We start from the raw sequence: 23,288 nt of genomic DNA on the forward strand, positions 1-23,288 counted from the left end.
GTGGATGGGCTCTGCCGCCGGCTGTGCCGCGGTGCGAGCGGTCCCTGCAAGGCAGCACAGCCCTGCCGTGGGAGGTAGCGAGTCGGGGTGGTGATGGGTTTGAAGAGCCAGCTGGACAATTTTATCACCATTAATATCATTTGTAGTTATGCAAGCCATGGCTATGATACAAATAATTAAATCTCATGCTTCACAGCATCAGCTGATCGCTTGCTGCAGTCAGGAGTGAATCTCCTACACAGAGCGCACGCGAGTGATTAACTCTGTTAGAGAGGTTGGTTTAGATCTCCTTTCTCTGGCTTGTTCCTCAGTTTCCTTCCTCCTGGCTGCAGCTGTGAGGCTCAGCACCAGGACATCCCTTTCTCCTCCTTCACAAAAGCCCTGCTGTTGTAGGATGCTGGAGATGCTCAGAGGAGATGCCATTCCTGCTCCTGCCGCCTGGTCTGCAGGTGAATCTGCCTGCTGGGGCATCCTCTGCTCCTGCCCAGGGGCTTCAGGCCATGTGCCCATTTTCCTCCCACCTTCTGGCAGTCCTCAGATCCTGAATCCTTGGGATCTTTCTCTCTGGGCTGCCACAAAGCACCAATCGTCTCCTGCCAAGCCAGTGTGTGGCCATGACCTCATCTCACAAAGTTCTTCAGCCTCCTCCTCCTCATCATCATCACCTGGAGAGATTCCATTTTCCAGGCTGAAGCCAGCTGGATACACACACATCATTTCCTTTCTCCATGGCATCATTTTACCCTGTCTTTTAGCAGACTGTTGGAGGTGTTTAGCCTGAGAGCAGAGCTCACAACACTCCTCTGAGTTTGTCAGCCGCTCTGGCACCCTTGATGTCGTCTCCATTCTCTGAGCAGCCCTTTTCCAGGACAATATCCCAGCCAAGCCTGGAAGGATGATGATCAGCAGTGTGATGGCACCAGGTTATTGGCCAACACTGTCTTAGCAGGTCACTGTGGCACTGTTCCTTCTTAGCTGGGAACAGCAGAGCTGTTCCTATGACTCTGTGCCTCGTCAAGGGAATCAGGGTGGGAAAACTGAGCAGAGAATATTTTTATATTTTTCCTTCTAAGTTTTTTTTTCCTCTTTCCCTCTTTTTTTTTCCATTCCTAAAGATTGAGTATAATCAGAGCTAATCAGAAAATTATGAGCTGTCTGATTGCTGATTAGATTCCTAATGTTAATATAGTCAAGAAGCCTCTCTTAGTGTTGTATTTTAAGGGAAGTGTAAAAATAACATCTTAGAAGGAGCAAACCAGAGCTGCTGGAGCAGCAGGAAACCCAGCACAGGGTTTCACCGCTGGCAAGAATTCAGGCCAGCAGAGAGGGAAGGGACAGGACCCATCCGAACTGTACCAGGTGTGAGGGGGCTGCAGAGCCTGGGAGGAAGAGCATAAAACCAGCTCTTCCCACAGGTTAGTCCTGGAGCACACCCAGACCTAGGAATTTTGCTGCTGTGCTCTGGAAGAAGGCCTGCAGCTTGCTTACTTGTTTCTCTTCTCAACAAAGAGAATTTTCACAGATAATTTAGTTCATGTATCTCCCAGCATTATGGCCCACCTCACCTGCTGCTGCAGGCAAGGGGCAGCCTCAGGTGATGGGGAAAGGGAGCCTGGGATGTGCTCAACACCTCTGAGTGGGACCTGCAGAGACTTGCTGATAGTGGTGGAATAGTCCACTAGAGATACCCTATCTCTGGGGTGCTGGTGAGCACAGAGGATGCTCCCGATCCTGGTGGGAGCTGAGGGAAATCCTTGTCTGCTTGTGTTTTGCTGAGCCGTTGCAAAAATCTTCAGAGCATTCCAGAAGCAGATTTAGAGGGGGAGACACTGCATGGTGGTGGCCCAGGACTGAGATTTTGCCCTTTTTCTGTAATTAAGCACTGAGGATCACTCCATGGGGCTGATGCCTCGAGCAGTGCAGTGGAGCTGCCAGCCCTTTCCACCGCTTTCCTCCGCAGTCCCTGCCGGCAGCAGCTCAGCACTAACTCTGGGGCTGAATGCAGGTATTATGCTCTGGCACACCAATGTTCCTGTTAATAAGCTCCTCGCCATTCACAGGGTGTTTCACTTTGATTCATCCCGACGGCAGCGCTGTATAATGGACTATATACTGTAATTGTCCCCCATTGTCACCACTTAATAACTTAGTATGATGTTATCGCAGCCATTCGCAGGGGTTTTTTTGCAAACTTTGATGAATAATATTTTGTTCTTAGTGAATAAAAAAAAAAAAAAAAGAGGGAATGGTGAAAAGAGGCAGAAGCTGGACAGAAGTCTGCTCTAATTGCAGAGTGGGCTTAATAATAGAAATGTCCATAGCTGCTTTTGTTTCCGAGTCTCTGGGAACATCCGCTGGGCCAGCCGGGATGGAGCTGCTATTAAATACTATTTATTTTTTAAAACATCTTGATCAGCAGGAATTGGCTCTGTGCTTGGGGGATTTATTTTGCTTTGCTTGCTCTTGACAAGCCCGCGCTCAGACACAGCAGATGGGATCCACGTTCATTTCCACAGACAGGGATAAGGGGGGTGATATCCATGGGGTGATGCTCATGGGGTGGGTGCAGGAGCCATGAAATGATGAACAAGAGTGCAAATGTTGGTCATTCTGCTGCACATGGCTTGGGCATGGCAACAGCCTCAACATCTGTCAAGATGTTTGGGGAGAACTTTGGGCTCAAGGTTGAGCAGCTGCAGGTAGAAGAGCTGTGCTGGAGGCTGGACAAGCATCCTCTCCACATTCGAGCTCACTGGTTAGAGTGACCTCTCCAGGTTAGATGTGCAACATCCCACCAAATATTTGTAACTCCCAAGCATTTGTCAGCATCTCTGAATGCTTATGGTACCTGACTCTGTGCTAGCAGGGGAAGGAAAAGTCCAGAAGAGATCAAACCCTGAATATGATGAAAAGGAAGGTGGGGAGGTGGATGCCTGGGCTGGAGTGCCCTGTGTGGGAGGCAGGGGAGGGCTCCTTGGCATCAGGTAGGGACCTAAATGAGTTTTTCCCTGTAACACATGTCCTGACCTTTTTTTAAAAATGAAATCTATTTTATTAATTTTTTCTTTTTATCAAATCCATCCATGAAACATTAAAGATATGACTGTGGAAAAGGTCAAGAAACGTGTAGTTGTTGAAAACTTGTTCCACTTGATGGCTTTTCCCTTAGGGAAGCTCCTACACGCTTTCTCCTCCCCCACCTCAGTCTTTAAAACAGAAAGTGTCAAGTTGCCTTGAATTTTGGGTTTAACAGAAACAGCAGAACGTGTTCCTGGAGCAGGACAGAGGGAAGGGCACTGCAGGTTCCCTTGGGGAGCTTCTGCATCAGCCCAGCATGGTCACAGGGAAAACCTGAGCTGGGAAGGATTTCTCCCCACAAACACAGACCCCACAGAAGGGATGTAGGGTCTTCATCTGTGCTGGAGCCACGTGCCTCAGGGAAGGGAGAGGCTTCTCAGGGGGCTGGTCTGCAGTGAGGACATGTCTTTATTAATTCTGCCTGAGACAAAGCCCAAAAAATGTGTGTAGTGATAAGTTGTCCTGGTTTCAGGACATGTGTTTTGAGTCCTTCTCGTTGAGAAGGATGAGTGTTGAGGTCACTGTGAGCTGTGACATTGGGAACAGCCATTTGGTGGCCTCCTGAACTTGCTCACTTCCACCTCCCTGAAATTTCCCCACCCCACCTGGAGCTGCTGGGGCTTCTTTGCTGTTTTTCTGAAAGTTTGAGCAAAGCTGGTTCCAACTATTGTCCTTGTTTTTAGAGTAAAATACCACTAAAATTCCTTTTTATGACTTTTTGCACTGCAGTTGCTTTTTTTTGGTGTTTAAAACTGACAATGTCAACTGCTCTGCTCATGTTCCTACTACAGTGGCAGCAGGGGCCTGAGGAACTGCTCAGTGTGTCCGACCCCTCTCAGGCTGCGGCTGCTGGCACTGGAGGACATCAGAAAGATGTCACATGTGTCCCTGGAGGGTTTCATGTGGGCAAGTTTTGGGGGTTTCTCTCGGGGTTTGCCAGGGTTCTGGGGTGGTGGTATTTTGGGGCACTCTTGTGGGAATTTGTGCACGTTGAAAATCTGCCTTAGCATAAAATCCCGCTAGCGGAGGAGCTCTGGCTGCGCCGGGATGTGCCACATGGAAATCCCCGCGTGGCAGCAGATAATAAACGAGGTGCTTTTTAAAGCTCGCGCATCACAGCGCAGCAAGAGGTGATGCCTTAAAATAAATCGATTGTAAGTGGTTTCCAGTACAAACTTTCAACAGCCTCCTCTTGAATGAAAGGCGAAGAGCTAAAGGGGAGGATTTCAAAGGCACGAAAGGCTTCATGCCCATGGAGCAGGGAGTCAGGGGCCTGCCAGGATGCAGGCTGCATTTTGGGTTTGCAGGGATGTCCTCCTGCATCTCACAGGAGCTTCTATGTTGTTGGCACCATGTAGGGAACCGCAGGGAAGGGAGAGCCACTCCTTGAACTTCTTCTCATCTTCACATGGGACTTATTTCTCCAAAATACACAAGGATAATGATAAGGAAGGATTTTTTTTTTTCTTTGAAGACTCTGGTTTCTAAGACCTGACCAGGCAAATTCCTCCTTCTCCTGCCCAAGTGACAAGCTGTATCACTTCCTTTTTTTTTCCCTTTATTTTTAAAAAACCCTGTTCCTCCAAGCTCTAAGTAAAATTGATTTTTAAGTGCAACTGTCTCTTATAATTGCTGCTGAAATGCCTTGTGGTTATTTTAACGGATTTTGAACTGTGACAAGTCCTTCTTGATGATCGTAGCAGGAGGGCCACAGGATATTTAAGTGTGGTTTAGGGAGCACCGTTTGTTTGAATGTTTGGAGTATATTTGGGAGGAGACGGGGCCAGAGCAGTGGGCTGAGATGGTGATTAACATGCTGACCCTTCCAGCACTGCAGAAGCTGAGCCTGCCCTGGGACCTCATGCTGGAAGGGGTCATCTCCCAAAATCCTTTGTGGGAGCCATGTCCCTCCAGTCACCCATCCCATGGGAGCCACAGCATGCTGGTATGGGGGGAGAAGGAGATGGAAGGAGCCCAGGGCAGCACCATCTCCTCCTCCACAGCTTGGTGAATCGCCTGCTGTCACATTTCCCAGCTCTGACCTTCCAGAAAATGCATCTTGACCTGAATTATTTCTGGTCATCTGAAACCTTATTGTGCAGCAAGCAGCTGCTTGTCACCCAGCAGGAGAGTCCCCAAGCCCTTCCAGTCGTGGCAGAGCCCTGTCAGACGTGCTGCACTGTGCCAGGATGCTGTGTTTGTGCCCAGTAACTCGCCCACCCTGTCCCTGCTGCTGTCTCCCAGCACATGGCAGGACCCTGGCAGGAACTGTCCCCAAAGCACACAATGACAAGAGCTGTGGGTAGCGGCACCTACCAGGCTTTTAGCCTGGCAGCCCACCACTGAGGCACTTGGATTGGGATGGGCAGCCCTGACACTGCTGGGACACATCTGTCCCACCCACAACCAAAAAACAACTCTGGAGCCACATTTCATGGGTGGTTTGTACCCATCGCCCCTCTGGGATGCTGCTGACATGCCCCAGCTCTTCAGCACCTCCTGGGAAGTAGCCACCAATATTCCAGCTTCACTCCAAGAGAGACTTTCTTCCTGGACAGCCAGAATTTAAGACTTTTACTGGTCAGACTACTGTGGAGGTGGTGGGAACTTCCATCAGGAACAGACTGGGCTTCCTCTGCCTTGCTCATCCTGTGAGCTGGTGCTCCAAAAGAGAGCGAGAGGTGTGAAATGAGCACCGTTTAAAGTTGCTGGGCACGGACAGCTTGGAGAGCTGTGCTGTCACAGGACAGCTGAATACTGCTGCTTGGCTCTCCTCTGGCTGAATGCTGGGATCTCAGAGCAGAGGTCCTTGCTTTCCTCTCCATCAGCTACAGAATATGCAGAAGGCTACCATGACTGCAAATAGTGTGGCAAAGGGGATGGAGGAAAATGATTTTTCGCATATCCTAAGCAGAGGAGGCAAGTGTGCCTGGTTTGGCTTCCCAAGGGACCACCTTTGCTGTCCCAAAGCCAGACAGCAGCACCTTCCAGCAGGACTTTAGCATGATGACATTTAGCAGTACTGTTTAAAGTCATCTCTAATGCAAGAGCAAAGTTTGCTGCCATATGTCCAGGGTGAAAGGCAGGAGGATGCGGGATGAGGCAATGCCAGTGTGGCCAAATGCTCCTTCTGCTGACTCCGCTCAGAGGAAGGGGACAGTGAGAGAGGCCAAACCTGCCTGCACCTGTTCCTGGCCTCATCTCTCCATCCTGCATCCCACAGCTCTGTCTCACTGCTAATAGAGATGGGGACAGATCCTGCACCCTCGTGAGTGCCCTTCCTCCCCCAGGAGGGATGGGGCAGGAGCCGAGGAGGGTCTGAGCAGCTGAGCTGAGGTTTTGCTATTGCTGGTCCAGGGCAGGGGCAAGTGTACCCATGGGTTCACAGGGCACAGTGCCCCTGCCCTCCTCCTCCCCTCCTGGGTGACAGGGAGCAGGGGCAGAGCTGCTCTCTGCTTGTGATTTTGAAAAGTAAGTGTCCACCCTCATGGAGGACAGGAACTCCAGGAGAAGAGTGACAGAGAGAGGCTTTTCTGCAAGGGAAGAAGGGCTGGAGAGAGCACCAGGCACAGCTCATGCCACAGGACACCTGGTTCTCTGCACTCTCCTTTTGCCCTTGGTGCTTTGCTGTTTGTAGGAAGATAAGCTCTTCTGGAGACATGAGCAATATTTTGGGGTAGGAGAAACACCCTGAGCAGCGACACTCTCCCTTTCCTCACCATCTCTGCAAAGACATTGGTACCTCTCTTCTTGGAATGTTTCATTTCTACCCTCCCTGTGGTTGTTGGGATAGTGGTGGTGTTTCCTATTGGTAAAAATTGTGGCTCTGGAGATGAAGGAGAAGCAAGAGGTGCTGACAGGGGAACAAGAGCCACATGCTGCTGGCCTGCAGAGCCATGAGTTACTGAGGTGCTCAGTAAAATGATGGAAGTTGTGGCTCTGGGGTTCATTCCAGGCCCCCAGTGCCAGGTACTGGCTGTGCCACTGCCCCATGTGAGGTCTGCAGCAACTCTGGCTCTGGTTTAGCTCCAGGTTTGCACTTGAGACCTCACTGATGGCAGGGCTGGCTCTGCAGAGGTGTCCCTGCTCCCTGCCCTGCCAGACCCCAGCAGCGAGCACCAGCTGGTACAGAACCGAGGGCTGGGAGCCCTTGGAGGATTTACCACGTGCTCTTTGCTAGTCACTGCGGCTTTATTTGCCCTCCCATGAGCAGGAGAATGTTAGCAGCCAGTGCTGGTTCCAGCCCCATCCTCCCTCGTGCACAGGCTGGATCCAGGCACAAAAGGAACAGAGACGGGCTCTATCCATCCTTCTGCTTCCACACAGGCAAGGGAGTTATCGACAAACAAGTTAGTGCTTTGAAAGAAAAATGCCGCAGCATATTTGAAGCTGCCTCCATGATCAATACTGAGCCGTGGCTGAGCCTGCTGCCGACTGGATTTCAGATGACGGCTGTGGGGGTAATAAGAGCCCTGGGATCAACTGTCTCGGAGATTATTACAGGATGAGATGCTTCGCTGCTTTACAGTGTTTACTCAAGATTTATATTCCCTGTGTGTACATAAGGGGGTTGTTGTCTTTTGTCGCTGGTTGATCATTTTTTGATGGCGACGCGCGCGCTGTTGGTAGGGTTTGCTTAGGGGTGAATTCTGTGAATGGGGAGAGGATGTGCTGGGGATGAGAGGGAGAGCTGCAGTGGAGGCATCCTGGAGCTGGTGGCAGGAGGTAGGACCATGAGATGGTGCCCTCTGCCCTGATGCATGCAGGCAGAAAGGATGGAGACATGTGAAACACATGGAACGAGCTTTTGCCTTTCCAGATGCTCTGCAGTGACAGGTGAGGCCATGGAAGAGGGTTGGTACCAGAGGAGAGGGCTTGTGCCATCCTTATTCCTTCATTATGGAGGAGCAAGAGCTGCAATACCAGCTCCTGGAGGATGTTCCTGCCTAGGGCTTCAGTTCCTTGGCTTTGTCATGTGCGTTTGGTTTTCACCTTCTTGCCTTAACCCTTCACTGGCATTTTGCTGCTGTGGGAGGACAGCTGGAAGGTGTGATGCTGCATGGCACTTCCTGGCCTGGCAGCACAGGGCTGTTTGAATCTCCAGCAGAGATCTCCCCTCTTCCCAGCTGTGTGCTGGGCTGTGGGAGGTTAACGCACTTCAGAGCCTTGGGGAAGGCGCTGTGATGAGGGTGATAAGATCCTCACTGAGGGAGTTAAATGAAGGCTTAGCAGGAGCAGCTCTCCCTCGGAGCAAATATCCCTGGGCACACACAGCTGCTGTGTGATGGGCCTTTGCTGGGGCTTCCATGCTGGCTGTGGGGAGAAGCCAGGAACACCATCCCAGACTGTCTGAGGAGCATCCCCCAGCATCGACATAGGCTTGGGGCACCTGTGTGGAGGCTTGGACACAGGAGTGGCATTGCTGCTGCTACACAGGGCTGCTCAGTCTCCCTCTGCAGAGTGTTTGCTGTAATCCTGTTTTATAAATCCAACCTTGGTCTTTGGCCTCTCTGGGCTCTGCTCTGCTGCTTCCCAAGTTAAACCCACTGGTCTGACTGAGGCAGGAGCAGCCAGGGCATGCTTATTGCCATGGTGGGGCTGGAGAAGAGATTTAGTAAATCACTGGACCAGTTTCCTTTGGAAAGAGTCTGTGTAAAAATATCAGAGCAATGCAGGATAGCCCCGGGTGTGATGGGGGAGAAGGGGTGGCAGAGAGGAGGTGAGCATCACCCTTGGGTGCCTGCTCCATCAGAGACAATCAGTCCTCCTGCATGCTGGCCCCTCGAGCAGTGGGGATGCCAACAGCAGGGATGGTCCTCTCCTCTAGAGGGGAGGTCATGGTCCCTGCCTGTGCCAGCTCTGGTGCTCCGAGCATTCCCCACCACCACACCCCCAGCAGCTTCAGGGCATCAGACCAGCTGTGCCCAGAAGGTGCTGCTGGGGGTGAGCACATGTGGGTGAGCCGTGCTCAGAGTGGGGCGAGTGAGCTTGTGGGGCATCAGGCTGAAGAGCAAGGTCCTGGAGCAAAGCCAGGGAAAAGCAGCAGCCATGTGTCTGGAGTTGCCGTCCTCTGGGCAGACGGATGCTAGTCCACCTTGTTGCCCCTTTCCTTTCCTGCACAGCTTTTGGGAGGGAGGGCACGTGCCCAGCCGTGCCACCTTTGCTGCCACCTGCCCATCCTGAGTCCATGGCATCCTGGAGGCTCCTTAATCCCAGGCAAACTGGTGTGCTGAGCAGGGAGCTCCTGATGGATCTGCCCTGGTGAGCAGCGAGGCAGAGAGGAGCTCCAGGTGGAATACAGATGAGGCCAGGGCACGATAAGCTCATGCAGCACCTTCCCCCTCACACACCCCGCTGTCGGGATCTCCAGACACCAATCCCTTGCAAATCTCCTGCTGGCCTTTCATGACCTTCAGAGTCGTTTCAATTCAGTGTTTTCAGCCTCTAAATCTCCTGTCCTTAGCCCTGGGTGACTTCTGGGGAAAGAACCATGCTCCTTAAAGCGCCAGGGCAGTCTCTGCACCACAGCCTGCTGGAAATCTGCAGGTATTTCACACCCATGCTTTATTTTTTGTAATTCCTCTAATTTTTATTGCTGTTTGAACCCCACAGTTGACAACCCGAGGTCTGAAATGTGGAGAGGTTTTGGTGGCTGCCCTGTATCCTGCCGGGCTCTCTGGTGCACTGCCTGCATCCCGGGCATCTCACAGTCCCTGCATGCAGCACACCATGAGCTGATCTGATTGACCTGTAACACTTGAAAAATAATGGTTTAATCATTATTAAGGATTAGAAATAATCCTTGAGCTGTATCGATCACAATAACATTATTCATGATGAACTCATTTGGCATTAATGGGGGCGTCCTGCAGCAGCGTGTGGCTCCGGGCAGACCCGTCACCTTCCCTGGGCAGCCGTCAGTGGGGTTTGCAGGAGCAGCAACAAACCCTGCCCTAACAAACAACTCCGGGTCCTGCTGTCCCAAATTGCCCCCTTGAGGGACCTGTTCTTATTGGCACCGTTTTGGAGGGTCCTGAATCCAGCAATCACCCATCCTGTTCATGTCAGCAGCCCATCTCCAGGCAGGGGCTGGATGGGCTGCCTCCAGCACCAGTCAGGGATGTGACAGGATGGCTCCCATGGGAGCCCCCCCATGGCATCGCTCCGGGTCTGCCTCTGCACAGGGATGGAGGCGAGCAAAGCATCCACTGTTGCAGAGCAGAGATGGCTGGCTGCCTGCTTGGCCCCTCTCTCCTCCCAGTCACCATCTTGGTCACGGGACTGAAATGTCTTTAGCGAGGAAAATGCTCCAGAAGCAGCAGCTGGAGGGCTCTGGGGGCACTTCTCCTGGATGGATGTCCGGTGGCAGCCAGGAGCCAGCACAGCACCCTGCTGTGGCTGTGCAATCCCGCTGTGTGCTCCCCAATTCCTGCAACGTGCTATTTATCAAACAAGAACATCTGGATTTCCTTTTCTTTTTTTTTTTTTAAACCAAAATTGTGTCTGGTTTGACTTTGACAAATTGACATTTTCCAGAGGAAAAATATCTTCTGTCGAAGTGTCGTTCCTGGGCGTAGCCGTCCCTTACTGCACCATTTGCAACCCTCCAGGCACTTCGCACAAGGCGATGAATAGTTAAAGATGTCCATAAATCTTACCCCAGCCCATAATAAACAAACACACTCTTATCAAGTATAGAAAAATGCATATTTCATCACCACTGCCTTAAATGCGACTCAGAATAAATGCTTGTCTTTAATCAGCCATCTCAATATATAAACAGAGCACAAAAGCTTGAGGGGAAGAGGTACAGAATTGGGCCACGGATTTTCTCAGCAGCTCTTGGGGGCGGGGATGTGGCTGTGCAGGTGAGATCATGAAAAACTGCCCTGAAAACTCATATCACTTGGCTTTTCTGTCCAGCCACGTGTTGTTTCCCATTCCCTTCTGCCTGCCACTGGAGCCATAAGGATTTTGCTTCAGTGTTCAGCTGATAGCTGATCTTTCCCCTTGGCTACTGGCCACTGAAAGCAAGCACTTTGGTTTGGAAATCAAGATTAAGAGAAAGAGAAAAGATTAAACAGGAAAGTTTCGACCAGTACATGCCGAGATTATGCAGTGATGGATTCGTGTTTTCCTGCATCTGATAAGAACAAGCTGCATTCTCGGGCTAGGGAGGGCCAGATCTGTGATGTCTTTCACCTTACTTTTGAGTGCCTGTGCTTTGCCACGCTCACAGAAATACAGCAGCTGCTGCCACGGCCCTGCTCGAGCCACCCTGCCAGGGCTGGGGCTGCCACTCTCCTGCATGGGCAGTGGGGACACTGTGGCACCTGGGGATTTCCTTTCCCCTGAGCATCCATTTGGAAGGGCTGAGATATTTTGCATCCCTGTGTGCTGATGGGAGTGCTGGAGAAACTGGTGACAGTGGGGACAGCAGCTGTGACCTGTGGCTGTGCCCAGGGCTCGTATGTGCGTGTGCTCTTAGAGCTGGCCACTGTTCAGGCCCTGGGGAAATAATTTCCCAGGGGTATCACTGAACTTCACGCTGCCCCTGTGGGCTCCCACTGCCTGCCACATCCCTGATGAGCAAAGGAATGCTTTTTCATCCTGGGATTTGTGGTTCATGGCATGGAAGTCATGTGTGTACTAGTACTGGAATCTTGTGTTCTTTATGTGAATCTCTGTGCTGCTGCCCAGGGGGTGATTTGGGGTTGTTATTTAGCCCAAGATGTCACCCCATTGTCAATGCTCCTTCCTGCTCCCAGCCAATTCAGTGTCTGAAAACAGCCAGGGTTCTCCTCTCTCTGGCTGCCAGCACCACTAGCATGGAGCAGAGCATGTCCATCCCCCTGCAGGGAAATATATCTGCAGGGAAATGAGGAGCCTTCGAGGCAGGAGGCTGTGCTGTGAGGCACATCTTTGCTTGCTGTGTCTCCCACTAACTCTCTAGGGAGCTCTCTAGGGACTGTCACAGCCTCGAAAGCCTCGTGGTCTGTTAGCTCTGTACAGATTTGCCCCCCTGGAGCTGAGACCTGGCAGTGTGTGTTCCCTGGGAGCCTTGTACAGCTGATGGCCGGTGGGGAGCAGGCTGTGCTGAGTGCTGCAGGACCAGACATAAACCCCGTGCCCCTGTTAGCAGTGAGTGTCCGACACCCAGGGGTCTGGATGGCCCTGGGCTCTGCGGGCTGGCTCAGGACACCAGGCTGCTTCCCAGTGGGTTCTGGTGCTGATCAGGTTGTACAGCCCTGGCAGGCAGCTCCCCAGGCCCACAAACCCCTGGGTGCCTGGGGCTGGTCAAGGGATGGAGGGAAACGTGCTCGTTTTGCCCCAGGCTTTATTTTCTTAGTGATGCAGAGAGGATCCTGTGGAAAGCCTGGAGCTCTTGCCATGTGTCCCCTTTGGCTTCACAAAAGGCCAGATTGCAGCTTCTTCCAGGCACTGCAGTACCCCAGGGTCTGCCCAGTCTCCAGCCCTGCCCTGCTGCACCCTCTGTGCTGGTGAGGGGTTTCATGGCTGAGCATACAGTGAGGGTGCCCTGGTGCTGAGCATCACCCCATCCTGCTTCTGGCAAATCCTGGTTCCTCTGGTTACCCCAGTGTGGGCATGGGTATATGAAGGGGTTAAATATGGGTGGGCAACATCAAGGACCTTTGGCCCCAGCACTGGGGCATTTTGAGGGGGTTTTGGGGCATGTTTGAAGGGTCTGGTCTGCTTTGCACAGAGCTGGGGGCTTTCAGTACAGGGACCCGTGCACCAAGAGCCTGCCCTGCTCCGGCGGGATGCCAACAGCTGCCAACCTGCAGTGGCTCAGCCCTGGCTGAGTTCAAGTGGCAGCAATTCCTCTAGAGATACTGGCTTGCTTCAGGAAAGGCAGGGGCAAGCAGGAAACACTGGCTCCCTGTCCCTGGAACACCCTTCCAGGGTGCTGCCCACAGTCCCTCCTCCTGCCCCCTTACCAGTGCAGCAGAGGGCTGCTGCAGGAACCCCCAAACAGGGATGCTGGGTGCTGGGGCAGCACCCGTGGTCCTGGGATGGTGTGGGCAATGCCTGGATCCTCTTGCTTTCCTTAGGCTCATTTCTCCTCTTCCACTTGCTTTGCAGAGACTTGCCAACGCTGCAGAGAAATTCCAGAAGGCTCACCACTGGCAGGACAACATCCGGGTAAGGCTCCATGTGCACTCCCACCCCTTCCCTCCTTTGGTATGACTCTTGGCACAGAGTCACTGTCCCATCCCTCCTCGCCCACGTTCTTGTTTCCATCGTGAGTCGCTGCTGGCTATGCCGTGCTCGGCACGCCCTGGCCCCACCGCCTGCCACCGCTAATGAGAGCAAATGAAGTGATTTTGGGCTGGTTTGCAGCCTCGCCTCAGCCTGCACACATCGTGAGGAGAAGGCAGGAGGTGAAGGTCAAACTGACAGCTCAGCTCCGAGGGGGTGGTGGCTGAGGAGACTCCTGCTCCCCCATCTCCGGCAGCCACTGGGTTTGGTGCCGAGGGGGGCTCGCATGGGGTGAGAGCAGTGGTGGCTCATCTGTGGCACATGCCAGCAGTTGTGGTGGGGGCTGTTTCTGGGGAAGGAGCAATCTGGGCTGGGAGAGGGAAGACGCGGGTTTAATGATTGCATTTGACTTTGTAATTCTGGCGGTGATAGCACTCAGCAGGAACCTGAAGGATTCTGTCTGGAAATGCTCTCAAATTATAACCACAATACAAAAGGAAGGAAAGATTGTTTTTCTCCCAGTGCGAATGGAGTCCGCACTAAAAAATACTCCTGAGCCACCCAGCCCCTTCCTCTTGGGTAGGGCCACATCCTGCCCAGCTCTGAGGAACTCCCTGCAGCGTCTGAGGGGACAGCCTGGGGACAGCCCCACTGCCAGGCTGTGCTGGTGTGTTTTGGGGGTATTTCACAGCCTGAGCTGCTGGTGCTCACGCAGATCTTCCTGCCATAGGTGATGGTCACCAGGGTTTGTTGTGGCGAGGAAGAGGTGGGAGGAGCAGAAGAGAAGGCAAGGGGGTTGACTTGCTTGGCTTTCATTTGCCATGTGGCCAGTATAGGGTGGACACCGGTGGCTGATTCTGTGTCCCACAGGCACCCAAGGAGCAGGATGAGCTCACAGGGATCTTCCTGTCTGCATGAGTGCACTGGTGAATTACTATCACCTCCTCCCAAGAGGCCAGTGGAGAGGAGGTGAAGAGAATAATGAGATTTGGTGCAGGCACCTGCTGATGCCAATGCTGGTGCCACACCAGGACCTCGGGTCAGGGCTCCCAAGGAAAGCTGAGAGAAGTGTAGGGCGAGCTTCGGGCACCTCCATCCCTGGTGTTGACCCAATTTCGTGTGTCCTCCAGGGTCAGGAAACACATCCCTGAGCAGCACCTGAAGCTTGGCTGTGGGTACCCCAGGGACATTGTGATGGCCCCGTGCACCCCATGCTGGACTGGCGCCCAGGGTTGGATGCCTTGTGACCAGGCATGTGCAGGGCAGGCAGAGGTGGCACAAGGTCACTGCATTTTGTAGCAGTCTTTGGGTCTTCTGCTCATCCTCTGGAATGCAGGGATGAGCTCCTGCTGCAGGGGTTATTCGCAGCCCCAAAGAGCCCCTTCTCCAACCAGACCTGGCTGCCTTCCACTGCCAGGGGAATAACAGTCAGGACACAAAACATGCTGGGAAAATCTACAGCGCTGGGGAGCTCTTGGCTCATTTTACCATTCACAGCACAAACCTTTCAGAAATCCACTTTCATAGAAAAAAAATATTTTTAATAGCACTGTTTGCAACCACTTAATCAAGGTAATTAGGAGCGAGTCACCCAGAAACAATGTGCAGCGATGCGTCACCGCAGAGCTCAGCGCAGCTTTATCAGGACAGCCCAGGCCTGGCTGGGACACTTGATGGACTGGTCCAGCTCTGTGCACAGCCCCTAGGGTGCTGGGCATCAGCCCTGCCTGCCTGCACCAGCCTCAGCTCCCGAGCAGAGCAGAGGGATGGAGGGGCTGTGTCCATGTCTCACTGCCGGGACTGAACCTCCTTTTTCTGCCCTTCATCCACGAAATGGCCGCGCACGGTCGGACCCGCGTGCCAGCACCGCTGACCCTGGCTCTGCGGCTGCCCAGAGCTTGTTGCCAGTGCTGGCACGGGCAGCAGGCAGGGAAGGCAGCAGCACAGCATCTCAGCTCCTCCTCTCCTCCCTTCCCACCAAGCAGCTCGTTCCTCCCGGCTGCAGCTCTCCCCTCCTCTCGCAGCGTGTCGCGTCCTAACCCCGCGCCGGAGTCGATGACAGATTGCGGCGAGCGCGGTTATTTCTGTGTTTCCATCCAAAGGCGAGGCAGATGCTGAGTGTTTGCACTGCATTAGTGCTAATGGCAGCCCCATTAAACCTCACTGCAGATGGGTTGCTATGGAAGTCCAGGGGAAAATGAAGCAGGAGCAAAAGCCTGAGTGGCTGGGAGCTGCTGCCAGCAATCACTCACGATCCATCTCTACAGGGAAAGTTGCTTTTTCCTTGCTGTTTTCTGGTGTTTCCAGCTACCTGCCAGCAATACTGGCCTTTCTGGAGCTGAGTTCAGCCTCCCACCTCAGGAGGCTTTGCAAAGTGCCTCCGTGTTCCCCAAACAATCCCCTCATCCTGTCCTGCTTCATCCCTGCTCCTTTTGCTCGCCCACCCTCAGGCCCCCCATGTCTACCAGCCGTGCCAAGCCAGGGCTGTGTCCCCAGTTCTGGACATCGGACCATTTTCCTTGATCAAAAGTAGCCTTGGCCCCAAGGTCACCCATACTCTGAGCACTCCTCATGAGTTCCCTCCAGCATGTTGTACCTCAGGGCTGGGTGGCGGCTCAGAGTGGCATGGTGGGCAGGGATGGGGGCAGCGAGACAGGCTGTGGGGAGAGACCATGCCCCTCCCTGCCTGCACAGTGAGGGTCTCTCAGGGATGCACATTTGCCCACTGGAGAAGGCTGGCGGAGCTCTGGAAAGGTGAGAGCTGGGTCCTGTTGCCAGAGTGGGCTCCCACCAGGGGACACTGCAACCAGCTGGCACTGGTATGGTAAGAAATCACAGAAAATTCCCAATTTGCAGTGGCCTGGCAGTTTTCCCAGTGAGAATCTTCTGGCCTACAGACTTCTATCCAGAGGTCCACTGGGATAGTCTGGCTTCACTCCATGCAGAGCCATGAGGGTTTGTCCTTCAAGGCACATCAGGTCTGTCCCCCTGCTCTGGGTGTCCCCAGTCCTATCCCCCAGTTGTGCAAGTGGGGCTGAGCCCTCCCCATGCAGACCATTCCCAGCAGCAAATGGAGGTGCCGGGACTCCAGCCCACACTGCAGTGCTGTTTTCCAGGTTTCCATCCTCTGTTTGTTGCCCTGCTTGGGCAAGGGACCTTCAAAAGTACCTATAAAAATGAAAGGTCATGTTGAGTTTTTTGCTGCCATTCTTTGGATCCATCCTCACTGACAAGCTGCCATGTGGCCTGTCAGACATCCCAGCCATGTTCTCCCAGCTCTTCTCCATTTGCATGTCCTGCTTTCCTCCCGAATTTTCCAGTGCCTTCAGTTCTTTTTCAGACCTTCAGCCCCATCCCAGCAGTATCAGCGGGGTCTCAGGTGTCCCACACTCCCATGGTGTGTGGGAGTGGGGGCCATGCTGACCTGGGGGATGCTGTCACAGGTGCAGATCTGCACTGCCAGCCACGGAATGCATCCCAGGGCATCATCATCATCATCATCATCATCATCACCACATGTCGGTCTGCTGGGGCTGCTGGAGCTATTTGTGCCTTTAAGGGCCACTCCAGCACTGCAAAGATCCATCCCTGCATTTATGTGCGCTTGGCAGGATTATATAAATTGCCTTTAAAAGTTGACTTCTTTATAAGCCATTTTCTGCTTCATAAAATGTTTATTACTGTTGTTTTTCTCCCAGTCCTCTTCCTCACTGCATTTTCCATCACTATACTGGGAAGCTCCCCTCTTCCTCTGCCTGCTGCCCCCCTGACTCCCACATCTCTCCACCTTTTGGTGTTGGAAAGGGCCCTTTGAAGGGTCAGAGCCCAGCAGGCCTCTTCTCCTTGAAAAAGAAAAATAGCCATACATTGAGCTGTGGATGTAGGAGCTGCTGGGGACAGGGTTTAGCCACCAGGTGGTTTTGGGGTGCGGTGACATTTGTGGAGGTGGCAGAGGGATCACAAGTGCTGGACGGCCCCACGCCGCTGCCTCCATCCGTAACCCCCGCCTGCAAGCACGTGAGAAATAACAAAGCCCAGATAATTTCAAGCTCCATTAGAAACGAAACTCCAGGGAAAAGGGGATTGCTGTTTGCCAAATGGGGATGGACAGGAGGAATAACAGAGACTGCGCTCCTGACTGCCCAGGAAAGGTGCGGGATAAAGCAGGGGGACATGGCGGCACAGCTGGGTGCCCAGCCACGGCCATACAGCCCTGGGTGCCACATCCCTCCGGCTGCAGGATCCTGCCCCATCCTGCTGCCCATCCTGCTGCCCCATCTGGCACTGCTGGGTGTGTGTCTGCAGGGAAGCAGCGGCCGTGCTGTTCCGTGCCGTGCCATGTGTGGGCCCTGGCAGCCGTTCCCGTGGGCTGGGCACGGCCATGCAGGCAGGGCTTTGTGTTCAAAGCAGCATCAGAAGGGCGAACGCCAGCTCCTTATCCTCCTTTCATTTTTCTCCTCCTTTAATTACAGATCCTACTTATCGGCTGAGAACAGAAAGATTGTCACCGTAACCTTGCACTTGCCCTTGTAGAAGGTTTACCTAAAAAGTTAGAAAATAAAATCAAATACTCTAATTTGCAGTCGTCTTGCCATTTCAAACCCAGTTTTCATTACAGCACAGAAAGTGCATTGAAGCTGTGTTTATAACCCCCTTTTAGATAACAAATCACATTTTCTTTTGGCTGGCGAGTGTGTAGAATTGATATTTTTTTTTTCAGTTTAATGGGTTTGTGTGTTCAGGAATGATCTCCATCAACTGAGAGTCTTTATTGTGTTTGATATAATGTCAGCTTTCATTACGCTCGGAGAATTACTGTGCTATAGCACCAACCTTGCTGCTGTAGCGCCAGTCTGGCTGAAAAGCAGACCAAGAAAATCATTCACAAAACCCCTGTGTCGGTGCTGTTCCCTCTTAAAAACCAAGGATGGGGCTTGAGGGGGCTTTCCTGACCCCCCTGTCTGCAAGATGGCTGGGCCACCCATGGCATCTCCAATGACCGCAGTGGTTTGGTGTAGGGGTTGCTGGCTTTCCTCTCAGTACTGCTTTCCCATCCCATCCCATCCCATCCCATCCCATCCTGTCCCATCCCACCCTATCCCTGGAAGGGTGGGGGGTCTCCAACAGCCTCTGTGTGTGCTGGCATCCCTGTGGCACCCGGGTGCAGTGGAGGGGAGCAGCGGCCGTGCCGCATTTGAGGCAGCCTCCGAGGAGCAGGAGCAGACAGGAGATGCCATGTAAAGAAGAATAGCTGGCGAGGTGTGATCAGATAAAACATCTTCTCGGGGAGATGAAAAAACTGTTGACAGGTCACTTAAATATTTCCCCAGCTCTGTCAGAGAGGCAGAGGGAGGAAATTGCTTTTAAAAAAAAGATGCCAAGGCAGATTATGATGACTGTTTCCACCTGTCCTGGGTAATGCGCACGGCCCCTGATGGTGGATGGGATGCAGGGAATTCACAGAGCTGCAGGAGAAGTATGGTCCCCACCAGACCTCTCCTTGGTCTACCCAACAGCCTGTGGTGGCTGGGGCTAACCATGAATATTTCCCCCTTCTGGGGACTAGGAAAGGATTCATCATGGTGCATATAGACAAGAATAGCTCTGGTCGGTAGAAATAAAGGTTCAGCCCCTACCAGCCACAGCCAGGCCTGGCTGTGATTGCAGGAAGGAATTTCTCCCAAGAATTCATCTGGTCCCTTTGGAGCCTGTTCCTGGCTGTGGCCCTCACACCACCCCGTGGCAGGTGTAGCAGGAACACTTTCTATGCTCTGTTGTTCCCCAGCCAAGAGGCTGCTGTGCCTATGGCAGGGCTAGGACACCTCAGGCTGAGCGCTCACCCGGCTGAGAATTCCAGCCCCAGCTGCCAGCCAGGACCAATTGACCAGCACAAACCAGTCCCCAGGGACAGCCATCAGGCAGTCCCATCTGGCTCCTTGTGACCCAGGAGGGCTTGGCAGGGCGCTGCTGTGGTGGGGATGCACTGTGACCCTGCTCATCCCCTGCTCCCCCAGCCACAGCACAGGTGTGAGGCTCCAGGAGCTCCGTGACACGCTGCAGGATGTCTTCTGTAGGAAAGGTGCACCTATAAGCAGAAGCTGTTGCTATTTTTGTTGTGCTTAATGGTTCAGGGGCATGAAGAAGTACCTAAATACTCCTGTCCACTCTAAGTGCTGATGGCAGAGGAAAGGTGGGTACGTGACCAGAGCCCCCAGTGCTGTGTGGGCACACCAGCTCCCCACCCACTGAACTGCCCACGGGTCTGAGCAGGCACAGCTCAGGTCACCTGGCTTGTCCCCACACTGATAAACTGTGGGCTGGGATGCTGGTCCTGCCACCAGCTCCATCCAGCGGCTGGAAAACAGGCAGGTGCCAGCTCGGGATCCATCTTTTCTTCCCCACCACCCTCCGAGTTCCTCCTAACTGCCTGAAGGCAAACTGCTGCAGGATTTGGCTCTTCCAGAGCCAATTAAATCTTGAAAGAGATTTGCTGACCACAGGGGTCACCTGTGCAGCTCAGAGAAATGAAACCCACAGCCAGAGGCTGAGAGGGACTGAAATCAATGCACTGCAGCAGGATCTGCCTGCAAAACTGCCCTGGGGAGCTGCAGCATCCCCAGGGCACGTGAGCAGCAGGGTGACCCTTACAAGATGACAGTGAGCAATCCTGGGGAGTACTACAGATCCTACAGGTCCTCGGGAGAAGGATTAGCCAGATTAGGTGATTTTACAGGAAAGCCCTATAGGGGAGAGCGAGCCATAGCCCTTCTGCAGCATCCCTGCCAGCTGTGTGCTCCAGCTGGATGGCTGGAGCAGGGAGCTGATGTGCCACCAATAGCTCCTTCGAGGCTTTTTTAGGGTGGTGGCAGCTGTGTGTGTGATATGGTTTGATTGCCACCTGGTTAGGTCGCTGACTTGGAGGTTTGGGCCAGGACCCCTCTGTCCTGACATGTCTAGGCTGCAGTGAGATAACAGAGTATTGACCTTTTCAGCATTATTTTTAGTTGCTGTAATTGTTTTAGGCAAAGAAAGATCTATTTGAATGCTTGTAGAGGGCTGTGTCAGGGGTTGTGGGGCAGGAATGCCCCTCATCACCCACCTGAGACACCTTTGTGCCCCTTTTGTCTTGGGCTTTGTCTCAAACCTGTTCTGCTGGTGTGTGGCAAGGAAGCACCAGTGCCAGAGTGGGGTCCTCTCTTGTGCTGCTGGCAAGGCTCCAGCTTGCAGCTCTCCGGAAGCTCACAGCCTGGTTTTGGTAATCAGCTTTTTGCTTGGTGTTTCGGTGTGAAAACGCTGAAGGTGTGGAGCACAGGGCTCCTAGGGAGGGCTCAAGGGGGTCAGGCAGGAGCCAGGGTCCCTGGGGAGACTCTGGCATGCAGCATCCCCAGGGCCACCTCCTGGAGGTCCCACCTGAGTCAAGCCTTGGCCAGGGGTTGCCCAGTGACACTGAACCACAAGGGTTTGGTGCAGGTGCGGTGGTTCCTTGGTGGCTTTGCTGGAGAAGCCTGGGTGGTGGCTTCAGGGACAGTTGCAGATCAGTCTGGGATTGCACTGAGCTCCCAGAGAGTTGCACTGAGGGTTTAGGAGCTGAAATAACCCCGCACTTACCCACCAGTGACACAGCTGTGCAGGTGGCATTTGGCAATTTAGGTACAAGAAAATGGGCAGTAACACATCACAGAGCAGCAGCTCCTCCTTGTCTGCCTCCCCTGCAATGGGAACCAGTGTGTGCTTCCTGCAGGCTCGGGTGCAAGAGACAGGGACAATATTTTGCCTTGAAATCCCTTGACATCTTCACACCCTTGTTTTCTTTATTGGTATTTATTCTGAAAGGCTCTAGAAATATCAGTGCTATTTACACAGACCTGCTGCTGAGCTTAACATGGACCAGAGGAGGAGGAGAGGATTATGTGAAGAAGGCAAATGTGGTTTAAAAAAAAAAATATTAGGGAGAAGAGACCCCTTGTTGCCTCTTGGGATACCCATGGCATCTTTTTAGAGCCTCTCTGAGGGCTCTATCCCTCCTTCCCGGAATAGCCACTGGCTTCCAAGTGGCAAGGACACAGATGCCCTGCCAGCTCCCCCAGGCACCCTTGGAACCCCATGAAAACCCCCAGCACCAGCAGGGTTGTGGCAAGGATCGTAGCGCCTGGCGTCAGGGCACACTCAGGGCCAGGGCCACGCTGGTGCTGGCTGTCCCACACGTGCTGTCTCACACGTGGAAACCTCAGCCACAGCCTGCGTGTGGCTGAGATCTCACCCAGCTGCTCCTGGGGTTGTCAGGGCTTCAAAGAGTGCGTGGCAAGGGCTCTGTGACTCCTCCTTGCAGGAGGTCAGCTCCTGTGCCGTGCCGTGGGAGTGCTGGAGCGGGTGAAAGCAGGATCAGGGGAGCGGCTCTCGTGCCCGAGCATCATCACCTCGTGCCCTCTCCGCTGCGGGAGCGGGGCCTCTGCGGGTGGGAGGGGAATCGAGCTTTTCGGAGGAGCCAGTGGCAAATAAAATGAATAACAAAGCACCTTCTGGATGGCCGTTGTTAGTCACACTCACTCCTGATTAAAGATCATTAAACATGAAATTAGCTCGTTTGTGTTACGGGTCTCCCGGGGGTTCCTTTAATTAGGAAGTGCAGATGGCCGCGGACCCGGGGAGGCGGCAGTGCCGGCGAGGGGCAGGGGCGGGCGTGGGGCCGGCAGCGGCGCGGGGAGGGCAGCTGAAGAGAAATTGATTTTTTTTTTTTCCTTTCTTGTTGTTGTAAACCCCTCAGCATTTCACAACAAATCACAGATAATTAATAAGTGCGTTCCCTTAATGACTGGGCTTTTTAATAACAGAAATTGGAAGATGCTGCGTCAATTTTTTTTTTTTTTCACTTTCCCTTCCCGGTGCTGTCTTATCGCAATCATTAAGAGTCGCAGAGGCCGCGGAAGAAGTGACGGTCCCTCTTCTCAGGAGGAATTGCCCTTTGCAATTACCATCCTGGGGAGACATCGGCTGCGCAGCCTGCCGGGATCCCCTGCTGTCGATGTCCCCAAGATCAGCTCCAGGGGCTTTCCCACCTCTTGGGAAGCTGGGAGAAGCCACTGCAAACCCCTCTGGGGAGCAGATTTGTGGCTAGAGGGTAATGCCGGTGAGGGGTTAGTGACTGCCAGCACTCAGTGGGGCCAGGGTGGCGGAATGGGTGCTGCCGGCTGCCTGGAGAGCTTCTCACACCTGCTGCTCCCTTTCTCCAGCACAAACCCGCGACCAGGCTGGCGTGGATGTCACGGTGCCACCGTGCCTGGCACAAGGCTGTGTCCAGGCCGGGTGCGGCACAGGCAGCAGCAGAGCAGGAGCAGGCAGGGGTGCAGTCAGTGCCATTGAGGTTTTGGCCGTGTTTCTGCTCGGGGTCCAGATCACTTTCCTCGTTAGGTAACAACAGCAATAATCACCCCAAGGCGCTGCCGTGCCGGGGAAGGCTGGTTGGCTGCTGATGCTGATTGACTGGCAGACGTGTCAGCACCAGGACGGCTGCCGGTGTGCCGGCATCACGCTCGGTCCCGGCACGCTGGGAAGAGTCTCCGAGTGCCCTTTAATTACCCTTTCTGATGGTACACGGAACGCTGTTGTGACAGCATCTCTGCTCTCCCAATTGCCTCTTCAGGAATTTTATCAGCTGTCTCGCGTCCTGACACTCTGGGAAGAGGAATCCAAGCAGACCTTTCTGCTTAAATAGGCTCTAAATACCCCAAATTAAGGACGTGCATTTCTCTGTGGAAGCAAGGACACTTTTCTCCATGTTCCTGCAGTGCAGGGAGAGGGCCTGGGCGGCTGCAGGGCTGCTGCCTGCCACGCTGCCTATACCTGGCTCTTCTGTGGCTCCTGATGTTTGCAACAGAACCAGAGCACCCTGGCTGTGGGGATGTGGCACAGGCTTGCACCTGGTGACAGTGCAGAGGCCACAGTCACACTGATGTCACCATCACGGGGCTGTTGGCTGTGGTGGAGGCTGT

The 23,288-nt window shown here is 53.5% G+C and overlaps 1 protein-coding gene across 2 annotated transcripts in view; it reads left to right on the forward strand.

The window, feature by feature from the left end:
- Positions 1–23,288, forward strand: part of CACNA2D2 (calcium voltage-gated channel auxiliary subunit alpha2delta 2) — a 212,244-nt gene that overhangs the window by 156,064 nt on the left and 32,892 nt on the right. For both annotated transcript variants that reach the window (XM_039558859.1, XM_039558860.1), the window contains exon 4: positions 13,183–13,242. In XM_039558859.1, the coding sequence (XP_039414793.1) occupies positions 13,183–13,242 (60 nt within the window). The remainder of the gene's footprint in view (positions 1–13,182; positions 13,243–23,288) is intronic.

This window comes from Corvus cornix, chromosome 12, assembly GCF_000738735.6.
Source record: "Corvus cornix cornix isolate S_Up_H32 chromosome 12, ASM73873v5, whole genome shotgun sequence".
NCBI classification, from domain to species: domain Eukaryota; kingdom Metazoa; phylum Chordata; class Aves; order Passeriformes; family Corvidae; genus Corvus; species Corvus cornix.